The 19,436-nt window shown below is 45.4% G+C and overlaps 1 protein-coding gene across 1 annotated transcript in view; it reads right to left on the bottom strand.

Moving 5' to 3' along the window:
• LOC310868737 (protein unc-80 homolog) overlaps positions 1-19,436 on the bottom strand; it is a gene marked incomplete at both ends in the record, with an annotated part of 182,345 nt that overhangs the window by 115,328 nt on the left and 47,581 nt on the right. The window contains 6 exon segments of the mRNA XM_083779197.1: positions 5,515-5,653; positions 9,609-9,715; positions 11,505-11,713; positions 12,845-12,943; positions 13,523-13,704; positions 17,190-17,338. Coding sequence (XP_083635323.1) covers positions 5,515-5,653; positions 9,609-9,715; positions 11,505-11,713; positions 12,845-12,943; positions 13,523-13,704; positions 17,190-17,338 — 885 coding nt within the window.

Genomic DNA, 19,436 nt, shown 5'->3' with positions numbered 1-19,436 from the left:
AAACAAGGAAGTGACCGGCAGTGCACATGCGCGAATAATGTCTAGGAAAAAAAAAAAGAAAAAAAAGATTCTATCCCATTTTATATAATAAAAAAATCACACTCATGTGAAGTGAGGGGCGCTCTTATCATCATACATATAGCCAAATCAAATCATCACAGTCCGTGCTAGTCCACGCCCCAAAAAAACAAACATTTGGCGATGGAAAATGGCTGAAAAGTGTCCGTTTCCAAGATGTTTTGGCCATCTCTGGAATGGAAGGTAGAACTCTTAGTCTGGAATACACTGATGTCTCTTCAGGCCCATTAACTCACTGAAACCCTTCTCACATTGTTGACAGTGGTATGGTATTTATCCAGTGTGGAGACGCAGGTGTGTCTTAAGACTACCTAACCGACTGAAACTCTTGTTACACTTTTTACAGTGGTATGGTCTTTCTCCACTGTGAATACGCTGGTGTTTCTTCAGATCACTTGACTGACTGAAACTCTTGTCACACTGTTTACAGTGGTATGGTCTTTCTCCAGTGTGGAGACGCAGGTGTGTCTTAAGACTACCTAACCGACTGAAACTCTTGTCACACTGTTTACAGTGGTATGGTCTTTCTCCACTATGGAGACGCAGGTGTTTCTTAAGACTACCTAACTCACTGAAACTCTTGTCACACTGTTTACAGAGGTATGGTCTTTCTCCACTATGGAGACGCAGGTGTGTCTTAAGATGACCTAACTGACTGAAACTCTTGTCACACTGTTCACAGTGGTATGGTCTTTCTCCGCTGTGAATACGCTGGTGTTTCTTCAGATCACTTAACTGACTGAAACTCTTGTCACACTGTTCACAGTGGTATGGTCTTTCTCCACTATGGAGACGCAGGTGTGTCTTAAGATGACCTAACTGACTGAAACTCTTGTCACACTGTTCACAGTGGTATGGTCTTTCTCCGCTGTGAATACGCTGGTGTTTCTTCAGATCACTTGACTGACTGAAACTCTTGTCACAAAGTTTACAGAGGTGTGGTCTTTCTCCAGTGTGGATATGCTGGTGTCTCTTTAGATCATATAATCGACTGAAACTCTTGTCACAATGTTCACAGTGGTATGGTCTCTTTAGATCATATAATCGACTGAAACTCTTGTGACACTCTTTACAGTCAAAAGATATTTCTCCATTTTGGATACGCAGGTGTGCCTCCAGGTGACCAAAATTATTGAAACTCTTGTAACACTGTCGGCAGAAGTGGAGTTTCCTTCCTGTGCGACTCGGCCGGTGTGTCTTCGCGTCTCCCGCCCGAGCTACATTCTTAGCGAACTGTTGACGACTGCCATGTTTTGGTCCGTCCGTGTCTCCTCGTGTCTGGCCGGCTACGGGGCTGTCGAATGGCCGACAGGCTGCCGAGGTCATCTGTTCATTCCTCAGCGTTTGGCAGCAGAGGTCGTCGTGGCTCCTCTTCCTCACGTGTTGATGGAGGAAGGTGGAGGCACCGGCATATGGACACTCGGAACAGGAGCCCCGAGTCTGGACATATTGGGACTCACTCCTTCCTTCCATCGTCAAAATATGATGCTATAAATGGACTCTGGGGGTTGGGAAATAATGTTCTTTACTCTCTTCCTCTTCTCTCTGTTTCTGTCTTTGTCTCTCTTACAAATCCTTTAGTACAAACATCCATGCATCACACAGATATTCTTTGAACGTCTAATGACAATTCACACCTTATGTAGGGAGGCCAGGAGCTGAGGTCTGACATCACAAACACAACATGACATCTGCCTACTGGTTAGAGCGTGAACTGCATGCAGACCGGTGGATTTTTGACAAGGAAACCCCGTGCATATGACATTTAACATTGAGCGCTCGGTTGCACTTCCGCATTTGCCGAACAAAGTTTGGTTGGCAAATGCGGAAGTAGACGGTCCTTCCGGGTGCTTCAAAACGCCACTGAGCAACTTCCACTGAAACGGATAATAGCTCCGGTTCAGTCTCTATCCTTTTATTACTCTATGAATTTTACTTTTTTTGGAATATTTAATTTTAAAAGAAAAAAAATCACACCCATGTGAAGTGAGCTAGGGGCACTCTTATCACCGTACATCACCTTGACGTAAAATAGACACTATGCCGATTTGCTCAGACACTATGAGGTAAAATTCTCCATTCATTATCAATGGGAATTTAATGTCAACGCTAATGTCAATTCAAAAACGTCTCAGTCTCACACTTATGCGGGCGTGCCAGTGATCACCCTCCCCCTGTGCCAAAGTCGGCACCCGTGCCTATGGTTGCGTACCCCTAGCTGATTGCATGCAGGCCTGGAGCTATTGACGACGCGATGGGCAGAAACTGAACAATAATGGTGGTAAACCAGCAGATAAGGCAGATTTTACTCTGAAAAGCCATCTTCCATTATACCATACCCCCCCCCCCCCCCCATAAAAACCGGGAGGCATAATCTTCCGTTACTACCTTGGTTAAGTCAGAAATGAGGACGGAACATTGCCGTTTTGATCAAAACCATGGAGAGCGCCGTAGATCTAGAGGGAATTAAGAGACAGTGACCGGCAGTGCACATGCGCGAATAATGTCTAGGAAAAAAAGAAAGAAAAAAAAGATTGTATAGCGATCCCATTTTATATAATAAAAAAATCACACTCATGTGAAGTGAGGGGCGCTCTTATCATCATACATATAGCCAAATCAAATCGTCACAGTCCGTGCTAGTCCGCGCCCCCCAAAAAACAAACATTTGGCGATGGAAAATGGCTGAAAAGTGTCCGTTTCCAAGATGTTTTGGCCATCTCTGGAATGGAAGGTAGAACTCTTAGTCTGGAATACACTGGTGTCTCTTCAGGCCCATTAACTCACTGAAACCCTTCTCACATTGTTGACAGTGGTATGGTATTTCTCCAGTGTGGAGACGCAGGTGTGTCTTAAGACTACCTAACCGACTGAAACTCTTGTCACACTGTTTACAGTGGTATGGTCTTTCTCCACTATGGAGACGCAGGTGTTTCTTAAGACTACCTAACTCACTGAAACTCTTGTCACACTGTTTACAGAGGTATGGTCTTTCTCCACTATGGAGACGCAGGTGTGTCTTAAGATGACCTAACTCAATGAAACTCTTGTCACACTGTTCACAGTGGTATGGTCTTTCTCCACTGTGAATACGCTGGTGTTTCTGCAGATCACTTGACTGACTGAAACTCTTGTCACACTGTTCACAGTGGTATGGTCTTTCTCCACTATGGAGACGCAGGTGTCTCTTAAGACTACCTAACTGACCGAAACTCTTGTCACACAGTTTACAGAGGTATGGTCTTTCTCCACTATGGAGACGCAGGTGTGTCTTAAGATGACCTAACTCAATGAAACTCTTGTCACACTGTTTACAGTGGTATGGTCTTTCTCCAGTGTGGAGACGCAGGTGTGTCTTAAGACTACCTAACTGACTGAAACTCTTGTCACACAGTTTACAGAGGTATGGTCTTTCTCCACTATGGAGACGCAGGTGTGTCTTAAGACTACCTAACTCACTGAAACTCTTGTCACACTGTTTACAGTGGTATGGTCTTTCTCCACTATGGAGACGCAGGTGTGTCTTAAGATGACATAACTCACTGAAACTCTTGTCACACTGTTCACAGTGGTATGGTCTTTCTCCGCTGTGAATACGCTGGTGTTTCTTCAGATCACTTGACTGACTGAAACTCTTGTCACACTGTTCACAGTGGTATGGTCTTTCTCCACTGTGGAGACGCAGGTGTCTATTAAGACTACCTAACTGACTGAAACTCTTGTCACACAGTTTACAGAGGTATGGTCTTTCTCCACTATGGAGACGCAGGTGTGTCTTAAGACTATCTAACCGACTGAAACTCTTGTAACACTGTCGGCAGAAGTGGAGTTTCCTTCCTGTGCGACTCGGCCGGTGTGTCTTCGCGTCTCCCGCCCGAGCTACATTCTTAGCGAACTGTTGACGACTGCCATGTTTTGGTCCATCCGTGTCTCCTCGTGTCTGGCCGGCTACGGGGCTGTCGAATGGCCGACAGGCTGCCGAGGTCATCTGTTCATTCCTCAGCGTTTGGCCGTAGATGTCGTCGTGGCTCCTCTTCCTCACGTGTTGATGGAGGAAGGTGGAGGCACCGGCATATGGACACTCGGAACAGGAGCCCCGAGTCTGGACATATTGGGACTCACTCCTTCCTTCCATCGTCAAAATATGATGCTATAAATGGACTCTGGGGGTTGGGAAATAATGTTCTTTACTCTCTCCCTCTTCTCTCTGTCTCTGTCTTTGTCTCTCTTACAAATCCTTTAGTACAAACATCCATGCATCACACAGAGCTTCTTTGAACGTCTAATGACAATTCACACCTTATGTAGGGAGACCATGGAGCTGAGGTCTGACATCACAAACACAACATAAACATAAAGGACCCGATTCACTAAGCAATCTGCGCTCATAATTTGATTGTACCATGAGTTACGTGTGGGAAGGGCGCTCTCATCACCATACATCACATTCCGTGCTCAGCCAATCGAATAATTTCCGTGGTACACACAGACTGGGCTTACAGTGAGCTGGGCATAGGAGGTGCTAGCGCGGCAGCGCCCCTTAGAAATATAGCCTATATATAGGTTTATATATAGGCGAAATATGCATATTCTATGAAAGAATAAGGTCGCGAATACAAGCGGCTGAAATGAGTTTTCTTCGACGGGTGGCTGGCATCTCCCTTAGAGATAGGGTGAGAAGTTCAGTCACACAAGAGAGACTCGGAGTAGAACCGCTGCTCCTTCGCCTGGAAAGGAGCCAGCTTAGGTGGTTCGGGGCATCTGGTTAGGATGCCTCTCGGGCGCCTCCCTAGGGAGGTCCTCGACGCACGTCCCACTGGGAGGAGACCCTGGGGCAGACCAAGGACCACGTCCCACTGGGAGGAGACCCCGGGGCAGACCAAGGACCATGTCCCACTGGGAGGAGACCCTGGGACAGACAGAGGCGCAGTTGGAGGAAACACACACACACACACACAAACACAGAGGTGACCCAGAGACACACGTTTGGGTGAGAGAGAGAGAGAGAGAGAGAGAGAGAGAGAGAGAGAGAGAGAGAGCGGGAGGGCGAGCGAGCGAAGGGCACCCCCGGGGGTAAGGGCCTTAGAGTATATATGAATAGAGAAGACACCCGAGTTCTCCTTCCATCCACTTGCATTAAGTTGCTCAAAAGCGCATGAGGCGATTTCACTCCTCCTTCCTGGTAGGAACAGAGTGCATTCTGGGACGGATTGCAATGGTGAGTGGCCCCAAACACATGAACGCGCACGAGCGTCGTCCGTCGTGAACGTGTACAATGATAGTCAACGGACAGCGCGTTCATGTGTTTGGGGCCAGGCTGCAATACCTTCATTCGGCCACTATGTCCATTTCGCCTCAGGGTTTCCTCTGGGTGCCTTCTCTATAAATATATACTCTAAGGTAAGGGCGGGTAAGGGAGGGGAGGGGGAGGTCTACCATCTTTCTCCTCTGCGTGGTGAAGCTTGGACGGGTTCCGCCTGCCGGACCTCCATTTACCCAGACGCTTGAAGAAGTTCTCCTCCTCATCCCCCACGGCCACACCTTCAGACAGCTTCACCGCGCTGGTGAACTTCACCTGGGAGACGCACGCGCGCGCACACACACACACACACACACACACACACACACACACACACACACACACACACACACACACACACACATTTTAAAGGGATTGTGAATTCTTCTTTTTTTGCTCAATTATTGCACAAAGAAACCCTGAAAGATGGAGTGCCGTGATTTGTTTCCACCCTAAAACATGATCATCAGGTCTTATTGTTATATAAGGAGGTATACTTTTTTCAACAAAAAAAAATACAGTATTTGTTAAAAATGTCTGGACTCTGTGCGATTTTAAACATTTTTTAACCTAAGACTTTTGACCTTTACCCTAATAAAAGTAGGTACAATAATTGTAATATATGTTTTTTTGTGATCATTAGAATGTCTAGAACATGTTTTATTCAATATTGTGAAAGATATCCCCCAAATGTAAATCATTAATTTATTATATTATTATATAATTATTATACATTTTTCATCAAACTTTTTTTTTTTTTTTCTTTAACATATTTTTTTGTCTTAGTCCTAGTAGTACAAAGTAGTAGTGAGGTTGAAATCTATTTTTTGCAAGTAGAAATTAATGCGGGTGTTAGAGGGTTAAGTATGCCTGGTCTGCCTGGTGGGTGGTGATCCACCTCAACTGAAGCCACACCCACAGCTGTAGTTGTATGATAAAGGGGGAGGGGTTAGGGGAGGGGCTGATAATATGATTAATCACTATATTACTGTTTATTTCATTGGCCCGTTTGACTGTCAAGGAAACCCTAAATACAAAGTTAATACACCATTGCACATAAAAACGACTCCAGGGTTGTCTAATGAAGTACTGTCACCTCAGACACATACAGTAGACTCCAGGGTTGTCTAATGAAGTACTGTCACCTCATAGACACATACAGTAGACTCCAAGGTTGTCTAATGAAGTACTGTCACCTCATAGACACATACAGTAGACTCCAGGGTGTCTAATGAAGTACTGTCACCTCATAGACACATACAGTAGATTCCAGGGTGTCTAATGAAGTACTGTCACCTCATAGACACATACAGTAGACTCCAGGGTGTCTAATGAAGTACTGTCACCTCATAGACACATACAGTAGACTCCAGGGTTGTCTAATGAAGTACTGTCACCTCATAGACACATACAGTAGACTCCAGGGTTGTCTAATGAAGTACTGTCACCTCATAGACACATACAGTAGACTCCAGGGTTGTCTAATGAAGTACTGTCACCTCATAGACACATACAGTAGACTCCAGGGTGTCTAATGAAGTACTGTCACCTCATAGACACATACAGTAGACTCCAGGGTGTCTAATGAAGTACTGTCACCTCATAGACACATACAGTAGATTCCAGGGTGTCTAATGAAGTACTGTCACCTCATAGACACATACAGTAGACTCCAGGGTTGTCTAATGAAGTACTGTCACCTCATAGACACATGAAAAACTGGAAAAATACAATACAAAATTGTGGCACTCCATCTTGAACTTTTAAGATTCCGTAGATTTTCTGTGGGCTGGGGTTTTCTGAATCAAACAAGTGCTCTGGTTTGCCTGCATGTGGACTGTGAGGTAAGAGTCCACAGATCCCATATATGGCATAGGAATTTACCAGCAGATGTCACTGTGTTTTCACTGTTCTGCCTGTTTTCATTGCAGCTCAAAAGGTTTCACAGACACAGAGAAAACCCCTGACCACAGTTCAGGGTTTTTTTTGTTTTTAGTTTTTGTAGTTGTTGGAAGCCTCTATAACAGCCAGCCTGTGGGTATAATGCCCTAGACTGCCAAATATAAATAGTCTGCACCTACAGCCCAGGTCTGAGATGGTATGTACAGGGGTGGTTGGTATTTAACCCATTCTGACCTGAGATCAGATTCATACGAGGTTTCCACTGGACACACACTGGTCTGATTAATCCCATTCTGACCTGAGATCAGATTCTAAAAATGTCAGTCGTTCTTCGATTTTTCAAAAATAGCAGACCTACAAGCTCGTAGCGCGCCACTCGGTGGCGCGCTATGAGCTTGTAGATCTTCTATTTTTCAATAGATAAAGCATAACATGATGCTAACACCAAAATGGGTTCCTGTTCAGAATGGGTTAACCGATTCCATGCCGCCATCTGGTGGCTAAACTCGGTGGTGTTGCCAGAATCCTGCAGAAAACGACACTGTTTTGACAGCTGTGAACTTGTTCGTCGAACCGGAAGTGATTGCGTGATGACACAGATAGCTTCAGTCTGTGCCACATTCTCTCGGTGTAAACAATGGCTTTGTATGCATGAGGTTGGATCAAAGTTGTATTAAAGGAGAATTCCATGCTAGAATGCTTTCTTATCTTTCTTACCTTTCTTTGTAGTTGTTACGTCCCCACCAAAGAGGTCCAGGTGTTTTTTTGTGCAAAAATTTTCCCTACCATAAGCCCTCAATGAATTGCATTGCATTGAATGGGAATTGAATGGGGCTATGGGGTGTTATGCTAATTCGCTTATTTCCATCGAAAGAAGTAGTAAAGTGTGCCGCTTGGGATATTATTTACATTATGAAGAGAGGATATATACAAAGAAATTATAATTTTGAGCGATGGAAATAAGCGAATTAGCACAACACCCCATAGCCCCATTCAATTCAATGCAATTCATGTAGGGCTCATGGTAGGGGAAATAGCCAATAAGGAGCTTTTGCACAAAATAACACCTGGACCTCTTTGGGGGTGACGTAACAACTACAAAGAAAGGTAAGAAAGCCTTTCAGTATGGAATTCTCCTTTAAACTCTAAACATCGCCCATTAGCTCAATCTGAGCCCAATAAATGCTTTAGATCGCGTGTGTGTGCATGGAGATTTTGGATATTCGATGACATCACACCATGGGTGCCACCCTGGAGGCTAGTGACGGATGCTAAAAACAGCCGGTAAATAAAATGTATTAATTATTAATTATGGATTAAATCACATTAAAGAAACGTTCTCAGCTTGGCCAAGGAGGGTTTAAGGTTTACACCCGAGAAATCGCAGGTCTGACAAATATTGTGTCATTGACCAAAAATGGTCCTAAAGGCTTCCGCTTTAGGGTCAAAGGTGCAGGCTATCTCTAATACAGACGCTTCTCTGGACTCTTCATCAACCACAACAATATCTGGTGCACAGACGCACGCACGCACGCACGCACGCACGCACGCACGCACGCACGCACGCACGCACGCACGCACGCCAGATAATACTCAACCACAACAATATTATTGTTGTGGTTGAGTCCAGAGCTACACATCAGTCAGTCTAAAAGGTAACAGTACTGTTCCCAAAGTGGGGTCCGGGGACCCCCAGGGGTACTTGAGAGAGTTCCAGGGGGGACCCAGCTGATAACTTCTAACCAAATGGACCCTTATGGGTCTGTAACTGTACTGGGTCTGTAACTGTACAAATGGACCCTAGCGGGTCCATTTGGTTCCATTTGTACACTCTCAGAGTTAAATTAACAGTGGTTTTACAATATAAATTGGGGTACCAGAGATAGAAATGCCATTAAATATGGGGGTCCGTAGCATAATGCATTTGAAACTGGGGGGTCCATGAAATTAATATGTTCCTCCCTTATCGGGGGTCACTGGCATATGTTCTCAAATGGGGGGTCCGTGGCCTAATAAATGTTCATTTGGGGGTCCTTGACACAAAATAGCAGATCTACAAGCTCATAGCGCGCCACCGAGTGGCGCGCTACGAGCTTGTAGGTCTGCTATTTTTGAAAAATCGAAGAACGACTGACATTTTTTTAATCTGATCTTAGGTCAGAATGGGTTAATCAGACCAGTGTGTGTGTGTGTGTCCAGTGGAAACCTCGTATGAATCTGATCTCAGGTCAGAATGGGTTCATCAGACCAGTGTGTGTGTGTGTCCAGTGGAAACCTCGTATGCATCTGATCTCAGGTCAGAATGGGTTAATCCATGGTGACCTCTGACCTTGGAGCTCTGGCGTATGAAGGACAGACGGTCCACAGAGCTGATGTCCAGAAGGTCCTCCACGCCGTCCGTCAGTCCAGAGAGAGACGAACGCTTCAGCCAGTTACCTGAGGACGCGCACGCACGCACGTGCACACGCACACACACACACACACACACACACACACACACACACACACACACACACACACACACACACACACACACACATTATGCGCATGTTCCATAAAACATCCAACATGTTAAAGTGTGCAGGTACACACAGGAATACATACAGGAGGAAAACTAACTAAAGATGTCAAAACTAGCGCCGGGACTTTAACGCGTTAATTGAGATTAATTAACTACAGAAAGATTAACTCATTTTAAAATCGCACAATTATTTTCACCGCGGAACGTTGTCACTGGACAGTTTTCAGACGGACCTGCGCACCACCCTATAATTTTGAGATATTATTACTACAAAAACAATGTTTTATTGCTTAAACTTATGTATTCACTATTCATTGATTCACTAGTATACCAAAATCCATAAAAAAAAAAATGGCTCTCTCACAGTTCTTGGGTCAAATAATGAGATGCGATTAAAATGCGATTAATCGAGATGAATTAACTACAAAGCCTCTGATTAATTTGATAGATTTTTTTAATCGAGTCCCAGCTCTAGTTAAAACAGGTTGAATGCCGACAATTTCCGGCCGCGTCTCATATCCCATTATGTCCAGTGGATTGCCCCGTATGACTTAAAACTGATTAAAAAACGTGGAACATAACAATGAAGACATAACTCGGGCAACTCGCGTGTTCTACAAGTAATTAAGTGTTCTACAAGTAATTAAATCGAGCAACTCGTGAATAGAAGTCAAAGTGTTTTAAAAAAGAAAACCAAATAACTGACAGTTACAGACTGCAGCAGCTATACAGGGCTCTGACGAGGCCTACGATTGATTAATGCGAATCCCTTGACTCCTTCAAAACCGCTCTCAAAGGGCACCTACGGACGGCTGCAATTCGAAACTGGCCTCTGTAAAATCTGAATCCCCCCCCCCCCCCCCCCCCCATTTCCCCTCACTGTATATGTATCTTTTCCCTTTTTGCTTCCTTTATGATGAATTCCTGTTCTGTTCTTTGGCTACATAGAAGTGTCTATTTGTATGTCTCTAAATAATAATAATAATAATAATAATTACAGAGACAGTATGTCTCTGTAACTCTACAAACTGTTAATAAATATTTCAATCAATCAATCAATCAATCAATACCTACCGTATACCTAGCTATACAGGGCGCTGGCCAGTGTTGTTTTCGTCGACTAAAACTAAGACGAAGAATGTTTGTCGACTACTTTTTTCCACTGACAAAAACGAATGGAAACTAAATGAAAACTAAGCTATGACGACTAAAACTAAGACTAAATATACTGACAATTTCGTCGACAAATAAAAACTAGACTAAAATGTTAGGAAGGGACTAGTGGACAAGAGATCCAGTACAAGTCATGTTACAATTGGTTGCATGCTGAAAATAGCCGCGTCGCAACCCGACGCGTTGTGAGCTTGTAGATCGTAAAAACACTCATTACGACGGCATCAAGGCCCGCCAAAATACATTTTAGTCGTCTAAATCAACTGTAGATTTAGTCGACTAAAATCTTGACATTTAGTCGACTAAAACTAGACTAACACTAAGACATTCCAGGTGACTAAAATGTGAAAAACTAAACGAAGTTTCAGTCCAAAGACTATGACTAAAACTAAAATAGAAATTTGCTGCCAAAAACTAAAATGTGACTAAAACTAAATGAAGTTTCAGTCCAAAGACTATGACTAAAACTAAAATAGAAATTTGCTGCCAAAAACAACACTGGCGCTGACGATCAGGCCTACGATTACCTACCGATGGGGAGCTTGAGCTTCTTGCGGAGGGAGATGCGGCGCGAGCGCGAGCGCGAGCGCCGGTCGGTGGTGGTGCCGGAGTGGGCGGTGGTGCACTCCGACGTGTCCTGTTCCGATTGGCTGCTGGTGTCGCTGGCGGCGCTCTGGGACTTGAACATCTTCCTCCAGAAGTCCTTGCGGCCCAGGAGAGCCCCGGGGAGCTGCTCCTCGCTGCAGGGAGACGCCACGGGGACAGACCCCATGTGGGGACAGGTTGGTGGTCAGTTAGACGCCATGGGGACAGGTTGGTGGTCAATTAGACGCCATGGGGACAGGTTGGTGGTCAATTAGTGGTCAATTAGACGCCATGGGGACAGGTTGGTGGTCAATTAGTGGTCAATTAGACGCCATGGGGACAGGTTGGTGGTCAATTAGACGCCATGGGGACAGGTTGGTGGTCAATTAGACGCCATGGGGACAGGTTGGTGGTCAATTAGTGGTCAATTAGACGCCATGGGGACAGGTTGGTGGTCAATTAGACACCATGGGGACAGGTTTTTTTTTAATATTATGTTTTATCCCACGATTTTGTAAGCCATTTTTCACCCCTGTGTCAATCATCTAATGTGATCCTGGGCTCTACACACCCTCCACCAACCTAGTCCCCATATATGGGGGACAAGGGGAGAGCAACTCACACTTCCCTCATGCCTGAGTGTCCAAGTTGCTCCTTTACACCTGCCAGGGGGGAGTTTCCCTGGTTGGACGTATAGCGCGTGGAAGGAACACGTTATTCCAACCAGTTCCTTTCCCCTCCATCAGGCGCCCCGGCTGGCCAGGGGGAGGTAGTTTGCTCACGTTGCTTTTTAATGTTCATAAAGAAGGCCTATAGGGTGGGTGGACTGGACTCACTGTTCAGGGTTAGGGTTAATGTTAAAACACGGTGGGTGGACTGGACTCACTGTTCAGGGTTAGGGTTAATGTTAAAACACGGTGGGTGGACTAGACTCACTGTTCAGGGTTAGGGTTAATGTTAAAACACGGTGGGTGGACTGGACTCACTGTTCAGGGTTAGGGTTAATGTTAAAACACGGTGGGTGGACTGGACTCACTGTTCAGGGTTAGGGTTAATGTTAAAAAACGGTGGGTGGACTGGACTCACTGTTCAGGGTCAGGGTTAATGTTAAAACACGGTGGGTGGACTGGACTCACTGTTCAGGGTTAGGGTTAATGTTAAAACACGGTGGGTGGACTGGACTCACTGTTCAGGGTTAGGGTTAATGTTAAAACACGGTGGGTGGACTGGACTCACTGTTCGGGGTTAGGGTTAATGTTAAAACACGGTGGGTGGACTGGACTCACTGTTCGGGCGTCTGCGGCGGTCTGCTGGAGATGTAGCTCCGACACTCGTCTGCAGCGCTGGACGTCTGACCCTTCTCACCAGACACACCCACCTCTGACCTGCGCACGCATGCACGCACGCACACACACACGCACGCATGCACACACGCACGCACGAACGCACACCCCCAACATGAATTTTAATGTGTTTCATAACCCTCCAACTCATGATGCTGATTCGTATAATGAACTCAAAGATGTTTGTTTTTTAAGTGGTGCAACCACTTCTACATCCAGCATGCAATGTCCGTGTACCTGTTTGTGATGTGTGTACCTGTGTGAGCACGAGTGGTGTGCGCATGCGTGAAATTGGAACGAGAGAAGTATGTGACATGGCTGCCACCTGCTGGACGCAAACGATCCTACCAATCCTACCTTCATAGCCTGATTTCCACACACTCTCCACACTTATTCTGCAGGAATACTATCTTTGGGGAATTTAAATGAATATCGTACATGTGGCCTTATTATAGTGTATTTATTCTGCTGTGAAGATTTACTGGCATGCGTTATAGAGTGTCGCAGTCCCGCCCACCTCCACTGGGCCCCGCCCACCTCCACTGGGCCCCGCCCACCTCCACTGGGCCCCGCCCACCTCCACTGGGCCCCGCCCACCTCCACTGGGCCCCGCCCACCCACCTCCTGGGTCCAGGCATTTTGGGCTCCTCCTTGTCGTCGGGTTTCTTGGCGGCCGCGGCGGGGGTCGTCGTGGCGACCTTCTCGGCGCTGTCCAGGAGCGCGCTGAGCGCCACGCGGCGGAACACGTTACCGTGGGACTCCTTGATGAACTGGACCAGCTGGCGGATGTCACAGTACAGGCCCTAATAAGGAGAGGAGACAGGAAACAGGCAGTGACGTCACAGCACAGCACAGGCCCTAATAAGGAGACAGGAAACATGCAGTGATGTCACAGCACAGTACAGGCCCTAATAAGGAGACAGGAAACAACAGGCAGTGATGTCACAGTACAGCACAGGCCCTAATAAGGAGACAGGAAGTAGGCAGTGATGACTGTTTGTTGCCTCTCGCAATTTTCAAATGCTTCCGTCATTGCATAGCATTCGGAGATCTGGCTACGCGAAACTATACAGGACCAAAACGAGAGGAGATGGGAATCAGGAAGTGATGTCACAGTACAGGCCCTAGTCTCGCGTTACCAGACTGTTGCCTCCGCGATGTCCAAACGCTTCATCGTACAGTCTCCCTAGGGAGACGCCCGAGAGGCATCCTAACCAGATGCCCCGAACCACCTCAGCTGGCTCCTTTCCAGGCGAAGGAGCAGCGGTTCTACTCTGAGTCTCTCTCGTGTGACTGAACTTCTCACCCTATCTCTAAGGGAGACGCCAGCCACCCGTCGAAGAAAACTCATTTCAGCCGCTTGTATTCGCGACCTTATTCTTTCATAGAATATGCATATTTCGCCTATATATAAACCTATATATAGGCTATATTTCTGAGGGGCGCTGCCGCACCCGCCCCTCCTATGCCCAGCTCACTGTAAGCCCAGTCTGTGTGTACCACGGAAATGATTCGATTGGCTGAGCACGGAATGTGATGTATGGTGATGAGAGCGCCCTTCCCACACGTAACTCATGGTACAATCAAATTATGAGCGCAGATTGCTTAGTGAATCGGGTCCTTTATGTTTATGTTGTGTTTGTGATGTCAGACCTCAGCTCCATGGTCTCCCTACATAAGGTGTGAATTGTCGTTAGACGTTCATTGAATCTCTGTGTGATGCATGGATGTTTGTACCAAAGGATTTGTAAGAGAGACAAAGACAGAGACAGAGAGAAGAGGGAGAGAGTAAAGAACATTATTTCCCAACCCCCAGAGTCCATTTATAGCATCATATTTTGACGATGGAAGGAAGGAGTGAGTCCCAATATGTCCAGACTCGGGGCTCCTGTTCCGAGTGTCCATATGCCGGTGCCTCCACCTTCCTCCATCAACACGTGAGGAAGAGGAGCCACGACGACCTCTGCTGCCAAACGCTGAGGAATGAACAGATGACCTCGGCAGCCTGTCGGCCATTCGACAGCCCCGTAGCCGGCCAGACACGAGGAGACACGGATGGACCAAAACATGGCAGTCGTCAACAGTTCGCTAAGAATGTAGCTCGGGCGGGAGACGCGAAGACACACCGGCCGAGTCGCACAGGAAGGAAACTCCACTTCTGCCGACAGTGTTACAAGAGTTTCAATAGTTTTGGTCACCTGGAGGCACACCTGCGTATCCACGATGGAGAAACATCTTTTGACTGTAAAGAGTGTCACAAGAGTTTCAGTCGATTATATGATCTAAAGAGACACCAGCATATCCACAATGGAGAAAGACCACACCTCTGTAAACTGTGCGACAAGAGTTTCAGTCAGTCAAGTGATCTGAAGAAACACCAGCGTATTCACAGTGGAGAAAGACCATACCACTGTAAACAGTGTGACAAGAGTTTCAGTCAGTTAGGTAGTCTTAAGACACACCTGCGTCTCCATAGTGGAGAAAGACCATACCACTGTAAACAGTGTGACAAGAGTTTCAGTCAGTTAGGTAGTCTTAAGAGACACCTGCGTCTCCATAGTGGAGAAAGACCATACCTCTGTAAACAGTGTGACAAGAGTTTCAGTCAGTCAAGTGATCTGAAGAAACACCAGCGTATTCACAGTGGAGAAAGACCATACCACTGTAAAAAGTGTAACAAGAGTTTCAGTCAGTTAAGTAGTCTTAAGACACACCTGCGTCTCCATAGTGGAGAAAGACCATACCATGATGTCACATGGTATGTTGACCAGATTTGACTGAGAGCCTGCCATGGCCCAAACTCCACCTTTTCAGAGAAGAAAAACTTTTTTTTTCCCTTTTTTCCAAAATGAGTTAATAGCACAGGCAGTCTCTTCACATACTAGAGCATGTCTGAAATAAGTTGAGGGCTGAAAAATCGATATGTAAATATGAAATAAATGCTTAAACATGTAGCTAGATGTAATGTTAGAGTCCACAGAAGTGAACCTATCAAGCCTGTTTTCTCAACTTGCTGTGTTCTGGCAAGACATTACTCTATAAGCCATATCTCCAAAACCGGTGGGTCAAACTGAACAACCAATATGTCAATTTGAAGCTATGATTCCCTGCTTTCATATGACATGAAAAAATCCAATGGCAGTCCCTCAGTCAAATGTAGTCACATATACAGCTTGTTGCTTAGCAGAAAGGGAAATAAAATATATATTTCCGTGAACGGAAATGGCAGCTTCCGTTACTCCGCTCACGGGGGCTATAGTTCCAGACTCCGCTAACGAGAGGAGACAGGAAACAGGAACCTGAGCCGCCACCACCGAGCGCTAAAGCAAGCGTCGAACATTGCGATGTTCGCATAGCCGCGACTCAGGGCCGTTGGGAGTTGCGACCCGATAGGCAGAGAACAGTAAATGGTGTTCGGGGGCAAGAGCGTTTTCCCTCGACTGCCACTCAAAGAGGCTATACTACTGGCCAATCACATCGCGTCCTTGCACAACCCATGTAGGCTTTCGAAGGATGCGTACATGGGAGAGACAAGCGGGATGTGTGAGTGAATATAAAAACGCGCACGCACGCATGCACGCACGCACGCACGCACACACGCAGCTGCATTGCCTCTGAGGAAGCAAAAAAAAAAATATATATATATATATATATACCGTAATTTCCGGACTATAAGCCGCGGCTTTTTACCCATGATTTGAACCCTGCGGCTTATACAACGGTGCGGCTAATCTATGGATTTTTACAGCTAACGCAGAGCCATCTCAGGCTCTGAGCTAACGTAGCTGCGGCTTATAGTCTGGTGCGGCTTATAGTCCGGTGCGGCTTATAGTCCGGTGCGGCTTGTATATGGGATTTTCCCTAAATTTGGCTGGTGCGGCTTATATTCAGGTGCGGCTTATAGTCCGGAAATTACGGTATATATAATATAATATAATATTTTTTTATTTTTTTGGTTTTTTTGGTTTTTTGAAGGGACAGACATTAGGCTGACAGGAAACGGGAGAGAGATGGGGGGAAGACATGCAGTAAAGGCCGTGTCGGGCTCGGGAGTCGAACCCGCGGCACACTGCGACTGGATTACCAGTCGGGTGTATGCCCAGACGGTTACGCCACCGCCTGGGCCAAAAATAAGTTTAACTCTCATGTACCTGTACACAAGACGCAATAATAAAGTACAACCTTGAACACACACACACGCACGCACACACGCACGCACACACACACACACGCGCGCACGCACACACACACACGCGCACACACACACACGCGTGTCCTCGTGACCCACCAGGTTCTCGGGGCTGTGCAGCTCGTGCGTGGTGGAGGCGCAGCGGGTGATCAGGGACTTGAACATGCAGCCCACCACCACCGCCTCCATGGTCTGGGCCACGGACTTGTTGTCCCCCGTCGTGAAGTTGTTCCCGAACCCAGCCTTGTCTGGTGTGGGGGGGGGGGGGGGGGAGGGGGAAGAAAGCACACGGTCACACAGGAACGGGTGGCGTGTGTGTGTGTGTGTGTGTGTGTGTGTGTGTGTGTGTGGGGGGGGGGGATGAGTTACTTCCAGTGTTGTTTTTGGCAGCAAATTTCTATTTTAGTTCAGTCATAGTCTTTGGACTGAAACTTCATTTAGTTTTAGTCACATTTTAGTCACCTGGAAATGTCTTAGTGTTGGTCTAGTTTTAGTCGACTAAATGTCATAAGATTTTAGTCGACTAAATCTACAGGTGATTTAGTCGACTAAAATGTATTTTGGCGGGTCTTGATGCCGTCGTAATGAGTGTTTTTACACTCACAACGCGTCGCGTTGCGACGCGTTGAGCTTGTAGATCGGCTATTTTCAGCATGCAACCAAGTGTAAAATGACTTATACTGGATCTCTTGTCCACTAGTCCCTTCCTAACATTTTAGTCTAGTTTTTATTTGTCGACGAAATTGTCAGTAAATTTAGTCTTAGTTTTAGTCACCGTAGCTTAGTTTTCATTTAGTTTCCATTTGTTTTTGTCAGTGAAAAAAAGGTAGTCGACGAACATTTTTCGTCTTAGTTTTAGTCGACGAAAACAACACTGGTTACTTCGTGTTGATTTCGGCGACTAAAACTATGAGGAAAAAATGTCGTCGACTACCTTTTTTTTTCTCCTGCTGATGGAAAATAAACGGAAACTAAATGAAAACTAAACCATGAAAGACTAAAAAGACTAAAGACTAAATATTGACAATTTCATTGTCGACAGCAAAAAACCGAGACCAAGATGTTAGGAAGGGACTAGTGGACAAGAGATCCAGTGTAAGCAAAAGACACACATCACATCACAGCCCGCAAAAATACATTTTAGTCGACTAAATCAACTGTAGATGTAGTCGACTAAAATCGGATGATATTTAGTCGACTGAAGCTAGACAAACCAAACAAAGAGGAAACAGAGCATTCTGGGTATAGGGAGTAAGGTATACATGCAAGTGAGTGACTTAAGGCCTTAACCCATTCTGACCTGAGATCAGATTCTAAAAATGTCTTTTACATCCTGACAGTTTTCCATTCTGACCTGAGATCAGATTCTAAACATGTCTTCTACATCCTGACAGTTTTCCATTCTGACCTGAGATCAGATTCTAAACATGTCTTTTACATCCTGACAGTTTTCCATTCTGACCTGAGATCAGATTCTAAACATGTCTTCTACATCCTGACAGTTTTCCATTCTGACCTGAGATCAGATTCTAAACATGTCTTCTACGTCCTGACAGTTTTTCATTCTGACCTGAGATCAGATTCTAAACATGTCTTCTACATCCTGACAGTTTTTCATTCTGACCTGAGATCAGATTCTAAAAATGTCTTCTATGTCAGTCGCTCTTCGATTTTTCAAAAATAGCAGACCTATAATCTCGTAGCGGTGGCGCGCTATGAGCTTGTAGATCTGCTATTTTTAAATAGCTAAAGCATGACGTAATGCTAACACCAAAATGGGTTAAGGCAATGTATAGAGGAGTGGAAATAGTAAAGCTGGAGGGGAACTGTTTCAAAGCTTAGGTCCAAATAAGAGTCCTGCGTTAACGGGAACCCCTTTTGGTGTTTTAAGCATTATGTCATACTTTAGCTATTGACAAATAGCAGATCTACCAGCTCATAGCGAGCTTGTAGATCCGCTATACTTTTGCAAAATCGTGAAAATGTGGTGCAAATCTTTGAATATATATTCTTTCAGAGCGAGCGTTTTTTAACTCAAATATTCTTTCAGAGCGAACGTTTTTAACTCAAATCTTTGAATATATATTCTTTCAGAGCGAACGTTTTTAACTCAAATCTTATATATTCTTTCAGAGCGAACGTTTTTAACTCAAATCTTTGAATATATATTCTTTCAGAGCGAATGTTTTTAACTCAAATCTTATATATTCTTTCAGAGCGAACGTTTTTTAACTCAAATCTTTGAATATATATTCTTTCAGAGTGAACGTTTTTTAACTCAAATCTTTGAATATATATTCTTTCAGAGCGAACGTTTTTTAACTCAAATCTTTGAATATATATTCT

The sequence above is a fragment of the Protomyctophum parallelum genome (assembly GCF_964188405.1).
Source record: "Protomyctophum parallelum genome assembly, chromosome: 13".
NCBI lineage: Eukaryota > Metazoa > Chordata > Actinopteri > Myctophiformes > Myctophidae > Protomyctophum > Protomyctophum parallelum.
This window is presented reverse-complemented; position numbering and strand designations above follow the sequence as displayed.